The 19,529-nt window shown below is 37.4% G+C and overlaps 1 protein-coding gene across 1 annotated transcript in view; it reads right to left on the reverse strand.

Annotated features, from left to right (window-relative positions):
* Positions 1-12,922: 12,922 nt before the first annotated feature.
* LOC130907853 (LHFPL tetraspan subfamily member 4 protein-like) overlaps positions 12,923-19,529 on the reverse strand; it is a 68,266-nt gene continuing 61,659 nt past the window's right edge. Inside the window, exons 3-4 of the mRNA XM_057823343.1 lie at positions 17,724-17,740; positions 12,923-13,824 (exon numbers count right to left, since the gene is read on the reverse strand). Of these exons, the coding sequence (XP_057679326.1) occupies positions 13,771-13,824; positions 17,724-17,740 (71 nt within the window). The 3' untranslated portion in view covers positions 12,923-13,770. The remainder of the gene's footprint in view (positions 13,825-17,723; positions 17,741-19,529) is intronic.

Raw genomic sequence — 19,529 nt, forward strand, 5'->3', positions numbered from 1 at the left:
AATGCGAGGGGTTTACTCACTTTTGTGATACACTGTCATTTTGTTTTCATCGGCATGTTGAAACTGGGCCACTTCTTCAATTTTTTTCAACAGGTTTTTTTTGTCATGAATATTATGACTATATAATGTGTACAGTATACAAATGTCATGATATGATAAAATTTCACACAAAACTATTGTTTATATTTTCAAATGAAGTAACACCTTTGTTGCTCATGCATGATTGAAGATATTCTAATTTTTCAAATGGTATTAACCTCAACTCTTTCATTCCTTATTTTTTTGTTCTGACAATAGGCAGAAAGGGGTTCAAGCACACACACACAAAAAAACATTCCTCCATTTTATGTGGTATATGGTTGCTTCTTTGCATCATTTGCACATAAGAAGGAAGAGAGACAAAAATGAAGCGTGCATAAATATTAAAGAGCTTTCAGGGAAATTACTCATTGAATGTAAACATTCTGATGGGGGGGGGGGAAAAACAACATGACAAAAAATTTCACAAGAAGATGGTGCTGAAGTTGTTCATTTTTCAGCATGGAAAAGTGAGTCTGATTTTATTTCCAGGTCCAACCACTTTAATCTAATTTGACTGTTGAGCCAACTCCAGTAAATTCCTTGTGACGCCCCAGTAGACACTAGCTAACATTTATAGTCTCGCATCACGCCTGAGAATGACACACACAGACACCCCACCATCCAACACCCATTTCCTGACAATGAATTCATGGATTCCTCCAAAATCTCTCTGAGAGTTGTGTTTACACTTGAGGCTGTGTACTCATGCATCACTAATGTTACCTTTGGTAAACGGGAGCAGCTAATAGTGGGCAAAATTGGAAAAAAAAAAACAAAAAAAAAACAACTGAATTATTCAGATACAAATTTCTTTTCCTCTAATTTTAAAGTACGCAATTTGATTAAATGAAGCTAATGTGGTGTCAAGGTACACTATTCTAATAATATCAATTTATTAAAAACAAAAAAGCACAAATGTTCAATTTACAGTTAATATTTATACAATATTTATTTATGAAAAGCCCCGACTTTCACACACAGTCTAGTGGAATAAGCTTCAGCACAGCACAGCACACACAGGTGAGGAAAAGCACAACAGAGAATGGATGGATAGAATTCCAAATTGTATAACCCAATAGGCCTTTTGACTTCATTATTGTCAATTCATTTCTTCATGTGCAATTCTACTCATTATGAGTACAATTGTTATGTTAACTGCTTGTACTACATCATCGTTAAAGGGTCTTAATATAGGAATATCATTGCTTTCCACAATTTTGAACAATTTTCAGGTTCTTAGGCTCTCTTAACATTTTAACAATTTTTGTACACTTCACTACAGAGCCCCCCTAGGGTCAGGTTGGACAAAAATATATATTTTTTTCTATGGTGGCACACGGGTTTCCAAGCTTTTCTCTTTACACTTTTTCAAAAATTGTCTGTTTCAAGTGTGTAATGCATATAAAACAATGCTCACCCTGCCTCTACTTTCTCTTGAGAGTGTGCTAACATGAGAACGGCTTTTGATACCATTATGATTAGAGGTGGAGGTCAGAACTAGGTACTTGTTCTGAGGAAATGTTTAAAGTGATTATGATGACGTTTGAAGTGCAAAGCGCACTGAACTCCCCACAAGACAATAGAAACATGGATTTTTTTTTTTCATTTCAGCAGGTCGCACGCTGAATTATGCTCATCTAATATTGTGTGAATCCGCACAATGCCACACGCAGCAAAAACAGTTGTACGAAAAAGTATCTGATCCTTTTGCAATTTCTCACATTTCTGCAGAAAATTACCATCAAATGTGATCTGATATTTGTAAAATCACACAGATGTAAAAACAGTGTCTGCTTTCACTAAAACCACCCAAACATTTATAGGTTTTCATATTTTAATGAGCATAGCAGGCAAACAATGACAGAAGGGGGAAAAATAAGTAAGTGAACCCTCTGCCTAAGGAGAGTTAAAGAGCAATTGCAAGCAATTTTTACCGGACAGTTAAAGTCAGGTGTGTGCCCAATCACTGATGACTGGTTTAAAGTTGCCCTGCCCACTATAAAACACACACCTGGTAAGAATTGTCTTGATGAGAAGCATTGTCTTATGTGCATCATGGCTCGGCCGAAAGAGCTGTCTGAAGACCCGCGATCAATGATTAATGAAATTTATAAAGCTGGGAAAGGATACAAGACCATCTTTAAAAGTCTGGATGTTCATCAATCGACAGTCAGAGAAGTTGTCTACAAATGGAGCGAATTTGGCACTGTTGCTTCTCTCCCAAGGAGTGGCCGTCCACCAAAGATGTCGCCAAGATTTCAGCGCAGTATACTCAAAGAGGTAAAAACAACCCTAGAGTGTTTGCTAAAGACTTACAGAAATCACTGGCACAGTCCAATATCTCTGTGCACACATCAATTATTATGTAAAACATTGGCCAAGAATGGTGTTCAATGGAGAACTCCACGGAGAAAGCCACTGCTGTCTAAAAAAAAACATTATTGCTCGTTTAATGTTTGCAAAAAGGCACTTCGACACTCCACAGAAGTTTTGTTAAAATATTTTGTGGACTGATGAAACCAAAGTTGAATTGTTTGGGAGTAACACACAACTTCATGTGTGGAGGAAAAATGGAACAGCTCATCAACATCAACACCTCATCCCCACCGCGAAGCATGGTGGAGGGCGCATCATGATTTGGGGCTGTTTTGCTGCCTCAGGGCCTGGACAACTTGTAAACATTAATGGAAGAATGAATTCAAAAGTTTACTATGAGGTTTTGCAGGAAAACCTGAGACCGCCTGTCAAACAATTGAAGCTAAAAAGAAGATGCATGCTGCAACAAGACAATGATCCAAAACACAGAAGTAAATCAACTTCAGAATGGTTTCAGAAGAACAAAATACAAATTCTGGAGTGGCCAAGTCAAAGTCCAGACTCGAACCCCATTGAGATGCTGTGGCATGACCTAAAGACAGCGATTCATACCAGACATCCCAGGAAACTGACCGAACTACAGAGGTTTTGTAGAAAAGAATGGGCCAAGATTAGTCCTGATCGATGTGTCAGACTTATGTGCAGCCAAAGGAGGGGGAGGGGGGGGGCACAAAATATTAAATGTGATGGTTCACTTATTTGTTTTTCCCCCTTCTGTCATTGTTTGTTTACTATCCTTATTAAAATATGAAAACCTATAAATGGGTGGTTTTAGTTAAACCAGACACTTTTTTCATCTGTGTGATTTTGACAAACATCAGATCCCATTTGATGGGGCTTTTATGCAAAAATGTGAGAAATTCAGTTCAGAAAATTTTTCATACCATTGTACATTCTTAAATCCTAAGTATTTTGGCTACCTTGGTTTTAATCCACCTTTTTACATTTGCTCTTGTCCTTATGAAGGTGACAGATAAACAGTAGTCTATCTTCTCAGGGGTATGCTCTAGATCAGGGTGGGCAAACCAGTCCTCAAGGGTCACAGTGGGTCCTGGTCTTTGTTCTATCCGATCCAGCACAGACAGCTTAACTAATGTTTCTAACTTGATTCATCAGAAACAAGAAGCACCTGACTGCAATCAACTGATTGCACTTGTAAAACACCAGATTGGCGAAAAGGTGTCTCCTAATAGGTTAAAAAAAAAACCCGCACCCACTGAAGCCCTTTGTGGAATAGTTTGCCCATCCCTGCTCTAGATTGTTGCATTATGATTGAGTGTGAAAAGCGATGGATTTTATTTTCATAAATCATGTGTCATTTTCATCAGCACAGCAATTTGTGACACCAGTCAATCAGTTTAAAACCTTTAGAAAGAAATCTTGCAAGCTTTTTAAAAACCTTTACACAGAAATCTTGCAAGCTTTTCTCAAAGTTGATCTTGGTTACAAAAGTAGAGTTGAGTAGAGTTGGCTGATATTATAATAAAAGCATTTTAAAATGACATGCTATTATAACCAGTGTTGTTCATCTTACTGAAAAAAAGTAATTAATTATAGTTACAAATTACTTCTCCCAAAAAGTAATTGCGTTAGTAACTCAATTACCTGAATGTAAGAGTAATTAGTTACTTGGCAAAGTAATTGGTGATAATTACTTTTTTTTTTTTTTTCCTCAAAAAAAAAAAAAAAAAAAAAAAAAAAAAAAACATTGGCCACACTATGTGAAGTTTTTTGTGAAGGTTTTTGGTACAATTGGCCCGAGCCCAATTCTTTACCCTAATTTACCCTTTACCCTGAATCAGCTGTTAAAAGTTGTTAAAATTGCTCCCATTATTGCATTAGTTCCCTTCTCTCTACTTTCGACATATGAAAGTTTTCAAACTGTTTCATTATTTAAAGATAGATTCAAGTCAAGATTTTGCCGATTTAGAAGTATTTTAGATAAAAAGTTACTTAGGTTCGCTAGGAAGGTTCTCTACAACAGAGCCGTCCTAAAAAGTACTGCTTTAAGATGGCGGCTGTCTACTAACTCATTTAGTGCCATGTCTGTCATTTTGCATCTAGTTATATCTATGTACTGTACGTGTGATATCTATCATGTCTACCATATCTACCATAACATGCTCGCGTAGTTTGTACTAGCTATCAGCTACAACATGTATTATTGGAGCTACCTAGCATCGCGTTTGCTCGGCGTCACAACTTTCTTGTCTCCTCCATACTCGTGCTCTGTCGTCTCGGTGAGTCCGTCTCCCTCAGACTTTTCGACCAATATAGTAACGCATAGTAACGCATGCCTTTCCGTCCTCAGTAACGGTAACGGCGTTGCCAAGATGAGAAAAGTAATTAATTAGATTACCCACTACTGAAAAAAATAACGCCGTTAGTAACGCCGTTATATTGTAACGCCGTTATTAACAACACTGATTATAACGTCATCGGTTTTTCATTATGGCTTTCGGGCCAATATGCACGTTGGCGTCAAAGGGATTATTGAAGCCTTTGGCCTTAGTGCAAGGGCTAGTCATTGCTTAGCTCAGCAGTTATGATTACTGACCATTAGATGTCTTCAAACTAAGATGCTTGGGATTTGTTATATGAGCTGTCCATTTGCATTAATGATGCAAAAATTAAATGTCTTCAAGGCTGTTGGATAACCATTTCATGTTCTCCACATTCCTGTGTGGGTTTTTTTCCGGGTTCCTCCCTTGTCTGATTCAATGTGTACTAGTAGGCTGATTGATTGCTTGATGTGAGTGTGTGCATGAATGGTTGTCCTCTTGTGCCCTTTGATAGGCTGGCAACCGATTCAGGGTGTAACCTGCCTTTTGCCCATGGTTAGCTTGGATAGGCTTCAGCACCCCTGCGACCCTCATGAAGTGAAGATGTTTGCAGAATTAATGAATGGATGAAATAATGTTTTTCACCATCCATTTTTCTTCTGTGGTTGACCAAAATGGGACAAGAATGCACCATAACACAAAGCAAGCTGTTGTTTTCAATGTAAAATATTTTTATTCGACCCTCTCAAATATCTTTGAGTAACAGAAATTGTCATAGTGAGTTTAGTTCTTATAAAGGAATTAATTAGACAATATAACTTCAAATCAAACTCAGCATCATGGCAACACAAACCATGAAAATCGAACTCAAATTATTGTACACAATGTAAATCCATTAATTATTTTTTTTTCTTTTCCTCTTTTTTAAATCTATTTCTTAAAAAAAAGGCGTCTTAAAATTTCAAAAATCAATCATACATTAGTGAGATGAAATTAATTGAGAAAATTAACTCACGACAAAACGACACCAATGTATAAGAAAATATACTGAAAGTAAACCTTAACATTTATGTTAAGAATAGAGCAGCACATTAATAATAATAATAATGATAATAATTAATAAAAGGTTTCTGACAAATATCCTCAGAATTATTTTGTGACATACACACAAACGCACACACACGCACACACACACACAGAAAAACAAGATAAATTATTTCTTTTCTTCATGTAGCACATGATATTTTGGCAACATTTTTAGATATAACAGAAAAGTCAACAAGAATCAGAACATAAATCACCAGACTCTAGTCATCATCCCCCCTGTCTCTTCACTCAACAAGATGTCTTTATACATGGTATTGTATGACAAAAAAAATTGAAGACATTTACACGGCCCACAAAGTTTTGATAAATTTGAGAAAATAAACCCCCCAACCCACCCAAATCGTCTGTTTTTTTGTTTTGTTTAGTTTTTTTTTAATTTGAGAAATATTTTCAAATTATTCAAAATGAATAATTAGGTTGGTTATTCAGTTCTGTTGCTCGAATTGAAACTGAATGAACCTCAAATTTGCAATCAGACCCATTTCGCATCGCTTAAGCGCTCAGTTAGAGTGTTGTAGTCTTTTAGTAGAAAAAAAAAAACAAAAAAACTACAGTGTCACTACTTCTTTTGCTGGTTCTCCACCACATCTGGATCAAAAGTTCTTAGAGGCACCTGGAGTAGTAGAAAGATGTGCTCATCAGGGTTAAGATAGCATCAATTCCTTATTAAAGTTTGTTTCAGTTCAGCGTCAACTCCTTGGAATTGGAAAAATATGGAGCCTGGACGGGCCAAAGTGCGGCCAATGACGCTTGGAGGTCCAAATAGGACTACATAGGCCTCTTTCAAGTTTTCTTTCACTCACTTAGAAGATGTTTTTTTTGTTGTTGTTAAAGGCGTCCTGGACCCTTGAAAGAATTCCCAGATGAGGAGAGGGTAGGCAGACCCTGATATTTTCCATATCAAGACACATTCCTACCATTTTTATGCAAAGTGTGGAGATGTCAAAAGTCCAAGCTTTAGGTGTCAGCATGTGGACTATTTTACTGAAAATTGTTAAGAGAGTAACCCCACATTTTCTACAATGTCAACCTTTACACAATGATTAGCGCACAGTCCATTGGTGGTGACAAATCAAGGCTTGGCACTGCTAGGGTTGATGAGGCGAAAATTGTGAGTGTGACAGCATCATTAGGTTCAGCATAAGGGCTATTTTCATATTGCCTGCTTGACCCAGCTTAAAATTCTGGAGTACTCAATCCCGTGTCAAAGAGAACGAACAAGAGATGCAGCCATATCAAAGCGTCTGCAAGACACGCTTATTCCCATTGCAAGCCATTAATACAGTGCTGTGTGTACAGCTTCCTGAGAGTTAGCTAGCATCCAAAAATAACCACACATCTAGGAGTACATCTAGCTATCTGCTCATGACTGTACCTGAACTGTTAAAAGCAAGGTCAAAGGATGCACACAGGGTTTTCCTGCAGAGTAGGCTTGGGTGAGACTAATATTTAAACTTGGTGTCTTGATTCATTTACAGTAAACATGTACTGCTGGTTCATCATAAACGTGCTTTGTTTGACAAACCAGCAGGTGTCAGATGCTAGAAAATATTTTACTAGAATTGTTTACTTGTCAAGTAAGCGGTATGCTATGCAGTTTACATCATGTCCAAAATCAGGTTCGGGACAAATGATGCCCCTTTAAATCTGAGCGGGCATTCAGAACTCGAATACAATCACTTCCAGGGGGCTGTTAAACCTTTCATGACTGTATTTCAAAATCATACTCAGCAAAGTAAATGTGCACGATTAATGCAAACGTCTGTCATTTTTTTTATTTCATTCATCCTTTTTGATTTACTGTTACCAAAATACTTGTATATTAATTGTCAATATACATATTATACAAAGTGGGGCAAATAAGTATTTAGTCAACCACTAATTGTGCAAGTTCTCCCACTTGAAAATATTAGAGAGGCTTGTAATTGTCCACATGGGTAAACCTCAACCATGAGAGACAGAATGTGGAGAAAAAAAAACAGAAAATCCGATTGTTTGATTTTTAAAGAATTTATTTGCAAATCATGGTGGAAAATAAGTATTTGGTCAATACCAAAAGTTCATCTCAATACTTTGTTATGTACCCTTTGTTGGCAATAACGGAGGCCAAACGTTTTCTGTAACTCTTCCCAAGTTTTTCACACACTGTTGCTGGTATTTTGGCCCATTCCTCCATGCAGATCTACTCTAGAGCAGTGATGTTTTGGGGCTTTTATTGGGCAACACGGACTTTCAACTCCCTCCACAGATTTTCTATGGGGTTGAGATCTGTAGACTGGCTAGGCCACTCCAGGACCTTGAAATGCTTCTTATGAAGCCACTCCTTTGTTGCCCTGGCTGTGTGTTTGGGATCATTGTCATGCTGAGAGACCCAGCCACGTCTCATCTTCAATGCCCTTGCTGATGGAAGGAGATTTTCACTCAAAATCCCTCGATACATGGCCCCATTCATTCTTTCCTTTACACAGATCAGTCGTCCTGGTCCCTTTGCAGAATAACAGCCCTAAAGCATGATGTTTCCACCCCCATGCTTCACAGTGGGTATGGTGTTCTTCGGATGCAATTCAGTATTCTTTCTCCTCCAAACACGAGAACCTGTGTTTCCTGTGACCATAACACATTCTCCCAGTCCTCTTCTGGATCATCCCAATGCTCTCTAGCGAACCGCAGACGGGCCTGGACGTGTACTGGCTTCAGCAGGGGGACACGTCTGCCAGTGCAGGATTTGAGTCCCTGGCGGCGCATTATCATCAAGTTACTGATAGTAGCCTTTGTTACTGTGGTCCCAGCTCTCTGTAGGTCATTCACTAGGTCCCCCCGTGTGGTTCTGGGATTTTTGCTCACCGTTCACTCTTGTTATCATTTTGACGCCACGGGGTGAGATTTTCTAATAATTGCTCCCACAGTTGATTTCTTTACACCAAGCGTTTTACCTATTGCAGATTCAGTCTTCCCAGCCTGGTGCAGGTCTACAATTTTGTCTCTGGTGTCCTTTGACAGCTCTTTGGTCTTGGCCATAGTGGAGTTTGGAGTGTGACTGACTGAGGTTGTGGACAGGTGTCTTTTATACCGATAATGAGTTAAAACAGGTGCCATTAATACAGGTAACGAGTGGAGCCTCGTTAGACCGCGTTAGACCTCGTTAGAAGAAGTTAGGCCAAGTTTGACATCCAGAAATCTTGCATGTTTGTAGGTGAACAAAAACTAATTTTCCACTCTAATTTGGAAATAAATTCTTTAAAAATCAAACAATGTGATTCTTTTTTTTCCCACATTCTGTCTCTCATGGTTGAGGTTTGCCTATGTTGACAATTACAGGCCTCTCTAATCTTTTCAAGTAGGAGAACTTGCACAATTGGTGGTTGACTAAATACTTATTTGCCCCACTGTATACATTGTACATTGTGTATATATATTTATTTATTCATTTATTTATTTTACTTTTAGACACATTTGTCCAACAGATTCCAGCTCAGCGATTGTGTTTGATCATTACTTTTGAGGGACCACCGTATTTGACATGGGCTTACAATCACCTTTGTTGTTGCAACCAAGCCAAAGTTCACGATACGATCAGCCAAGTTGTTTTTGAATTGTCTTGTGGTATTCACACACTTCTGTTGCTGGTTTGTTGGTGCAACATAAAGCTGTAATACTACCATTCGTTGAGGAATGCCTAATGAAAAGAAATCACTGTATTAATTCATTGCAGTTTCTTTCTTTCTTATAGTTATGAGCTTAACGGCAGAAATTCAATTCTACTTTAAATCCGGATGAAAGTACAAATCCAGGATTTCCCCCATGCATTATGCATGATTTACAATACCAAAATTACAAAAACTCAGATTCAGATTCTATCTTGCTACTCTTATGGTGTTTTGTGACGGTACATTTGTTCGTGTCATGCTCAAATTTCAAAAGTATAGATAAGCAAAAACAACAGGATAATTCACCATATACAATATAAGCCATATTTCTTGGGGGGAAAAAACTATTTGCTCATTCGGAATCAGTGGTGGGGGTGGGGGATTATCACCTTATGTGGCATGCACAAATCCCACCAGTGAAAACAACACAAAATAGAATAACAAGAATCCTGCTACAACAAATTTATCATGAGTGAATTGATGTATTTTGCTACATAGCTAGCAAAATATTGCAAAAGGTTTTAAGCAATTATAGGCGGCAGGAAGCTATATGTTTCCAATAAAAAAAAAATGCTTTGTAAACATTTTCCACTTATCATGGCATATGACTTTCATACAAAATCCGACTATTAGACAACTGGCTCACTGATCCATAAGATTATATACAGTGAGGTGATATAGGGAGAGACAAATGATCACAGAATTCGTAAAAAATTTCAGTTCGTAAAACCTAATAAAGTCTTCAAGAGGTAAACCAAAATTTGCGAATACTATGTGTATATCTGGTGACTGTGAATTAAGAATCTTTTCCTATTTTGGTTGCATTTTAAAATATGAAATGAATCAGTTACCATCATCATCATAGCCATCATCTTAAGGGTAATACATTGTCTGTAAATGTTGCTGCAGTAAACCTTTACTTTTACGGAGGAATTTGCTATTAAGGTGAGATTGTAAATCACAAGTTAACTGGTATATATTATTTCCAGGAATATCCTTAATAATTAGCAAAGAAGAAAATTGCAGTCTCAAGTTGTCTTCACTTTTAGCTAATGATTATAACAATCAATAACCATTTCACAAAGCATTTATAAAGCCTTAGTTGTGATACCTGTTCACTGCGACCCTATTATCTATAATATGGTTCTGCCGTTCTAAAAACTGCATTACATTTATGGTTTGCTGACTCTAGCATCTTTTGATATTAATCAGTGATGGGACTTCTCCAGGCAAAGTTGTATGGTCATTGAGCACCTTTAGCCTACTGACTTGGAGACGTAAAATGAACATATTGTTGGATTTTGTATTCATAAACCCCCATTATACGCTGCTATTGATGTAATGTCTGTCTTAAGAAATGAACTTAAGAACAAAACAAAACAAAAACTGTCTCATAAGTGACCTTCCAGATGCTCTGAAGGATCGTGCGAACTTGACTATATTTTTGTAGGCAACGCAAGTGCACTTCAGCATAAAACACAGCATAACCTGATGATTCATACCTGCGAAAAATTCGCCCCACTTGCTTTGGAATTTCGCCAACTATCCTGGGAAATTCAGGCATAATGGCATGGTGAAGGTGTCTCATGATGCATGGTGCAAATAACAATTTGATGGGTGTGATTCATCCTCCCTTTACGCTGCTGAAGAGGTGGTCTAAATTCGAGCGCAAGGTAGACTGCTGGTCTAAGGCGATTTTGGATGAGCCTGCAATCGAGGCACAGGCAGACAGATTTGCGAGCACCAAAGACGTGTGATGTGAGCTACCCTAGCCAATTTTACATGCATCATCACATGCTGAATAGTTTCTTCTACTGATGGACAAGGTGTAAATCTAGACATGTTTTGGAGATGAAACTAGATCTCATGATTTCACCTCTGTCTAGATTTCTACAACTTTGATTTTTCTCCGATAGAGTGATTGGAACAGATACTTCTTTGTCACAAAAAACATTCATGAAGTTTGGTTCTTTTATGACTTTATTATGGGTTAACAGAAAAAGTGATCGAATCTGCTGGGTCAAAAATATACATACAGCAACACGAATTAGCCCTTTCTTGTGAGTGATTATTGACTTGAACAATCATTGACTTGAACAAATCAGGAAAGTCACTTGGAGCCATTTCAAAGCAGCTGCAGGTCCCAAGAGCAACAGTGCAAACAATTGTTTGTAAGTATAAAGTGCATGGCACTGTTTTGTCACTGCCACGATCAGGAAGAAAACGCAAGCTATCACCTGCTGCTGAGAGAAAATTGGTCAGAGGGTGAAGATTCAACTGAGAATCACCAAAAAGCAGATCTGCCAAGAATTAGAAGCTGCTGGAACACAGGTGTCAGTGTCCACAGTCAAGCGTGTTTTGCATCACCATGGACTGAGAGGCTGCCGTGCAAGAAGGAAGCCCTTGCTCCAAAAGTGGCAGCTTAAGGCTCGTTTGCTGCTGATCACATGGACAAAGATAAGACCTTCTGGAGGAAAGTTCTGTGGTCAGACGAAACAAAAATCGAGCCGTTTGGCCACAATGCCCAGCAATATGTTTGGAGGAGAAAAGGTGAGGCCTTTAACCCCAAGTACACCATGCCTACCCTCAAGCACAGTGGTGGTAGTATTATGCTGTGGGGGTGTTTTGCTGCCAATGGAACTGGTGCTTTACAGAGAGTAAATAGGATAATGAAGCAGAAGGATTACCTTCAAATTCTTCAAGATAACCTTACGTCATCAGCCCGAAGATTGGGTCTTGGGCGCAGTTGGGAGTGGTAATGGAATGGCTAAATAAGGCTAGAATTAAGGTTTTCGAATGGCCTTCCCAAAGTCCTGACTTAAACCCCATTGAGAACTTGTGGACAATGCTGAAGAAACAAGTACGTGTCAGAAAGCCATCAAATTTAACTGAACTGCACCAATTCTGTCAAGAGGAGTGGTCAAAGATTCAACCAGAAGCTTGCCAGAAGCTTGTGGATGGCTACCAAAAGTGCCTAATTGAAGTGAAAATGGCCAAGGGACATGTTACCAAATATTAGCGCTGCTGTATGTATATTTTTGACCCAGCAGATTTGATCACTTTTTTTCTGTTCACCCATAATAAAGTCATAAAAGAACCAAACTTCATGAATGTTTTTTTGTGAAAAAGAAGTATCTGTTCCAATCACTCTATCAGAGAAAAATCTGAGTTGTAGAAATAACTGGAAACTCAAGAGAGCCATGACATTATGTTCTTCACAAGTGTATGTAATATATATGTATGTATTTTTATATGTACATATGTATATATATGTGTGTGTGGTATATATATATATATATATGTGTGTATATATATATATATATATATATATATATATATATATATATATATACAGTGGGGAGAACAAGTATTTGATACACTGCCAATTAGTTTTCCCATTGACTTTGTATCAAATACTTGTTCTCCCCACTGTATATATATATATATATATATATTTTTTTTTTTTGATGAAACGAATTGATATCAGATTTTTCTATTTCATTAGCTGTAAGTGGTGTCAATTTAGTCGGTGTACCAGAAAATTGTGCACTGACAAAGGCTCCGTGTTTGGAATGTAAACTGCGATTAAAATGTGGTAATTTATTTAACTCATTAAACCCCTTGTAATTAATTCATCATAATTAACCAGTGGAAGTCCCACCCTACTCATACATATATAAGCAACTCAGATATTTACATAGTTCTGGATGGTATGTTTAGCACAGACTCTCCCAGAGGTGTAATGTAAAGCTGTTATGGGGTAATCCTGGAAATATCATTGAGAAGTCACCTGCAATTTATGTTTGATCATATGCGGCTGTATTGATATTTTGAACTCAACTGCTGTACTGTATAAGGACTCTCATTCGTCACTTATGAATATGAAAATACAAAAACACACAGTGATAAAGTTGCAAAATTAAGGTCCAAACAAATTATTGACAGACAAGATGTTTTTTTTTTTTTTTATCATAAGTTTGTCACATAAATCAAGGTAAATATATTTTTCCCACATCATAGATGTATTTGTTGTGAAAGACAAGTGTTCAATCCACTGTACAGATGTGTTTTTTTTTTCATTTTCCAAAATATAGTTTTTCCCAATTAATTTGTTGTTGTTGTTTTTTTTTGCTTTATTTTACATAATCCTGTACACTTTGTGTCTGTATTGACATTGGGTGAAATCCTGATCATCAGAAAGAAGAGAAATAGAGAAGAGGAAGAATAGAGAGGAATCATAGAAGAAGATGAGAAGATGTCCAGTGCTATAGTCGTCCTCAGTGAAGACGTTGTACTCCATACCTTGGCTCTCTTCTATCCCGAACCTCAATCTAAAGAAAAAAAAAAAAGTTATCAGTTTTCATGATACAGTTCTGTATTTCAATTTGGGATGTCAGAGAAATTACAGTTAATATTTTACTGTTATTCACTTAAAGGCTAAGCTGATCAGATAAGAATTAAAATTGAATTGGGCGATTCCTGATCTCTTATTGTTCCTCATCGGGTCAACGAATGAAATAATACTAGTGGGTTTGTTTAGTTTTAATCAATTACACTGTATGTTATTAAATAAATAGCAATTTTATTTTTTGACAGCCGGTTAGATTTGTCATTTACTCTAGGTCTGGCAAATGTTTTGGCAATTTAAAGATCTTGCCAGGCATCTACAATAATCATATACCGTATTTTTCGGACTATAAGTCACAGTTTTTTTCATAGTTTAGCTGGGGGTGCGACTTATATTCAGGAGCGACTTATGTGTGAAATTGTTAACCCATTATGATATCATTTCACATGTTTTTTTGGTGTTTTGGAGTGACTCTGATGGTTTGGTAAACTTGTTAGCATGTTCTTTATGCTATAGTTATCTGAATAACTCTTAATAGCTATGGCCACGTTCGCGTTCTGCCTTTGGCAATGTGTGTTCAATTGTATTTTTGACTTTTTTTATATTGAAATTAGGGCTGTCAAAATTATCGCGTTAACGCGCTGTAATTAATTTTTTAAATTAATCACGTTAAAATATTTGACGCAATTAACGGACATGTCCCGATCAGACACTATTCTGCCTTTTGGTAAGTTTTACAGCAAGGCTTTTTGTGCTGCAGCACAACAGCGAACTCTTGTGGTCGCTTTGCGACATGGTTTATTTTTTTCTTGCCAGTTCATATGGCTGCGCGACGTCTCGGGCTGAAGCCTACGTTGTAATGTTGTGCTTATATGATCCTTGGACAAGATTTGTCCGTAAGTATGGTTGTTGTAAAGAATGTATGTATTATGTTAGTAAGCGAAATGTTCTATTTTTTGTATGAGATGCTTTTTGTTTATGTTTAGTGAACCTGTATAGCGTGCTAAGCTAACGTTGTTGCTAATGCAATGCTTGTGTACTTTTTTTTTTGTAGTTTTATGACGGTCTAAAGAGGACAATGGTTTGAGGCTATTTTATTAATAAATCAGATGAAAAAGGAAGAAGTCTGATTATTAAGGCGTCGTTCACTAGCTGTCTTGCTTTGGAAAGTAGACGCTTCGGAGTGAGGACAGCATAGACAGATTTAAATGACAGTAGAGTGAAATGCCCTCTACAGTCCTTATGTACCGTATGTTGAATGTACTGTATATATCCATCTTGTGTCTTATCTTTCCATTCCAAAAATTTATTTTACAGAATATATATAATTTACAGAAAAATATGGCATATTTTATAGATGGTTTGAATTGCGATTAATTGCGATTAATTACGATTAATTAATTTTTAAGCTGTAATTAACTCGATTAAAAATTCTAATCGTTTGACAGCCCTAATTGAAATGCATGCTTTTAGTTTGTGGCGCTTTCACGCCCATGTGGGGGCGCACTTGCCCTTAATTACATGAAGAAGAGCGCTCACATGGCAGAAGAAGACGGACAGCTAGTGGGCGAGTTAGCGAGAGACAAACACGGCTGCGAACCTACATTCATTGTTTATGCTTGTAAAATATCTCTACAGAGGCAACGCCTGTGTGTATCATCTTTTCTGTTGTTGTTGTGTGTTTTCCACCCGCGATCGGACATTTAGAGCCAGTTGTGTGGTTGTTTGAACAATGTGCTAATGCTAGCGAACGCATGCTAACCGTTTGTGTAATTGCTGTAGTAGCACCTAATTATCATTTATTTACGTTAACGCGAACCTGTGTGGTCAGAAAATTATACGGACATCCAGCATCATCATTTGGGAGTTTAGCTCGCTGTATAGCCAGGACCGAGCCGTAGGGTCCTGGTGAGGACAGTATATTCGCATTTCGTTGTTCATGCACTGTACACTGTACACTTATTCATCTTGTTGTTCTTTATTGTATCTTTATATTGAATTGCCTTTCAAGATAACATATCTGTTCTATGTGTTGGATTTTATCAAGTAAATTTCCCCCCAAAATGCAACTTATACTCCGGTGCAACTTATATGTTTTTTTTCTCTTCGTTGGGCATTTTATGGCTGGTGTGACTTATACTCAGGTGCGACTTGTAGTCCGAAAAATACGGTCATCACAATAGTCTTTATTGTCATTTTAAATATCTTAAGTAATCAGAGATATAATCACAGGTGCAACCCAACAAAGAGTACATTTTCAACAGACGCAAACATGGGTAGACAGAGCAGGATGCTTGTCAGGCTGCCATGAAGCTGCCCCGGTTCAATAAATAAAAAAAGTGGAACCAGGAGAGTAAGGAGGGAAAAAAAACTCTTCAACCCTTCTCCTAAGGATGAAGACTGAGAATTCTGTTAGCATGCACGCATATACACCCACATTCAGAACAGAGACTGAAGGTGAGGTTCTAACACTCTGTGCTCTCTGCAAGAGATAGTAGTTATCAACAAGGCCTTTTATTGAATTTGACTGGGTTTTAAGAGTGGGGGGAATTTCCGTCTGCCCGAATCCAACTAGTCCTAGATGTTCCAATTAAGTCCAAATTCATGTGCCTCTTTGACTCGCCAATCCGAGGCCAGGCACCCTGCTCCTTCCTAGTTGTGATCTCTCCCGCCGAAGATCTCATTTGTTGCATCCAGCCTGCAGCTGAGCTCCTCAGCAAGAGTCTTCACGGCCCAATACAGGTCCTCCACCATGACAAGCAGCTTACCCAATTCTAAGCGTGCCGCTGACACCCTACAAAGATCACGATAGATCAGGAATCTGCCAGCGCCGGCCATCAGAAAAAACAATCAGAATTCAAATCATGTAGACATCTACATCCTCAATAGATTCGACAAGCCAAGGTTGCTCCATTTGTTGCAAGAGTCCATCACGGTCTTGCATGTCCCTCTGCGTTGTTTCTAAGCCATTCCATTTTGTCCACAGTTTCCTTCCGTGACTGCCAGGTGTACAAATCTTACTTGTGCTTGTTTGTGCATCGGCTTGTTTTAAAAAGCTATAGCAGACGGTCAATTTGGCAACATTTTTATTTCCCCTATCCCAGCATTGGCTCCTCTTAGGACCGCCTACTGAGCTTTCCTGTGAATAGCTACCAAAGACAAATTTACAACTTGCTGCAGTCCTTTTATCTGCTTAATTTTCCATGAAATGAAACTCTTTGGCATTCAGACGATTCGTTATTTTGGAGCCAGGGAAAATACCTGAATTAAACCTCTTTCAATAAGACTCCCCTACACCCACACACAATCTTTGGTGTTATGTGCAGAAAGGAAAATGACAAATCGCAATATCACAGCAACACCTGTTCTCAAGAGAATACGCTCTAATTAGGCTGAAAATGAGATTAATCTGAATAAACTTTGATATACTGTACATTGCATTGCACGAATGGATTTTACCAGTTTTAATCAAATAAATCTTTGTGTTGATGTGTTGTGTGGATATTGTTTTGTTAGCATCTTCTTTTGTGTTGATGTGTTGTGTGGATATTGTTTTGTTTGCATCTTCTTCAGCACGTCTGTATTTTTGGGTGACAATGAAGGGGGGAATTTGATCTATGTGAATTCAGCATTCATATTTTCATACGGCTTTACTGCAAGTCGTATGAAAAAGAAATACCTTCGTGAACTTTATTGAACATAAATACACCCCCCTTAAACAACCCATTTACAAAATTAATTAAAAATCTTAATGAAGGTTGTGGTTTCCATATTTGAAATAATGTAATGTTTCTTGTTTATCATGCATACTTACACGGTCATACTTGTGGTGTCTGTGTTTATAATGCACATGCAACTTACAAAGCAAAATTCCTTACTTACCCTGGACACAGCAAAATCTGAAAAGACACAAATGGGACAACAGTGTTAGCAGTTTCAAAAAAGAGGGAAAGAAAGTGCATATGTGTGCAAAACATTAATATGCTTATGTAAGTCTGAGTTAAGCGTTTTGCCATTGTTTATGGCCAAATGAAGACATTTGTTGGCTGCATGTGTGGGTTTCTGTATTTCTTGTTTGTTTCCTGACCAAATGCTTCCCTTTCAGTGCTATTTTTTCTCTATGAATCAAGTTATATTTTCCCCACATTTGACTCCGGCTAAGTCAGTTTCAATGTCAATGACTATAAAAACAGGAGAGGAGGAAAAGGAAGTCCGCACAGCTGATGAAGCAATAGAGTCATTCAAATAACTAAACAAAAGACTGTCAGTGGGGTTAATCAGATAAAATAAAAAAGACACGCCCACGCACTGGAATATCTCTTGTTACCATGGCAACCATCAGAGATCCATTGGAGAAGTGAGACATCTTATGTCACAATTCTCCCTCTTTATCTCAGTCTCATCTCTGTCCTCCTTCCTACTTTACTCCATCTTGCTCCCTATCTTTTGCTATATCTTACACTGTTGCTATATTATTGTCACTATGTCATGGTCTCTGTTTGTCTCTTGTACAGATGATTAACCCCTCTACTTTCATTCCTTTCCTCCGATAGTCTGCTTTCACATAGCCTAACCAGAAGATTTTAAGCATCCTGATGCAACTTTGTGCAAACTGTTTTACCAGGGGAGCTTCTCTAGCGTTTGAAAGCAGCACTTAAACTAAAATGGAAAAAGAGCGGTCATTTTTTTCAAAATTGAGAACCCGAAGGAAATTCTGTACCAGTCTATATTTCTTTCATCTGCATCTGGTTTAAATTAAATTTTAGGGTTAAAACATTGCTATGATAACTCCCATCACACATGACACGACAATAACATTAAAATGCAGTGGAACCTCAAGAGTGCAATGCCCCTAAGATCCTATAGTTTGTGACTAGTCCAAAATACAGTGTATCCCAACAAAGAGCTTCACTCTAGTAACAGCTAATTTGCACAAAAATCTCAAAATAATACAATATGTACTATTATACATATTATTATTATTTTTACTACTATTATTATTATTAATGTACAGTATAAAAAGTCATCTGAATGTTTGACTTCTCGTTATTTATCATGTATGTGTTACTTCAAGAGGTTGACACTAAATTTTTAAATTTGTGTGGAACCAATTCCAAAAGGAAGGCCGTCCTCTATACGAGGGTTTCCGGAGATATGGTTTACTTAATTTTTAATTAATTAATTTATTTATTTATTTTCTTTTAAACACCTGTTTACAATTAAACATATTTTCTACAAGTCTTTAAAAAGAGAATTGTGAGGTGCATTTATGAAGTAAACCCATATCTAATTTCATGATATGACATGACAGTTGTTGCTCTGTATTTCATTCCACTTACTTACGAGGTGTTCTGAATTAAAACTTTTATGGTGGTCACTGTCACGGTTTGTTGAAGAGCAGATCTCATCGAGCATCACAATTATGAAATATTTTTAAAGATATCACTGTGCATACTTTCAACCAAATATCACATCAGTCCACAGATAATCACAATCACAATGTCTTTTACTGAGCTGTAGAGTAAAATATATGACAACAGAGAAATTTAAAATGCTGAAACTTCCAGCATGCCTACAATAAAACCAACAATTACTAGTAGTGCATTTGTTTCATTCTGTTTTAGTTTAATCACAAAATGTCTCATCTAGATTTCAAAAAATGAAACAGTGGAAAAAGCATGATTTCGT

The sequence above is a fragment of the Corythoichthys intestinalis genome, chromosome 2 (assembly GCF_030265065.1).
Source record: "Corythoichthys intestinalis isolate RoL2023-P3 chromosome 2, ASM3026506v1, whole genome shotgun sequence".
In the NCBI taxonomy this organism is placed as follows: Eukaryota; Metazoa; Chordata; class Actinopteri; order Syngnathiformes; family Syngnathidae; genus Corythoichthys; species Corythoichthys intestinalis.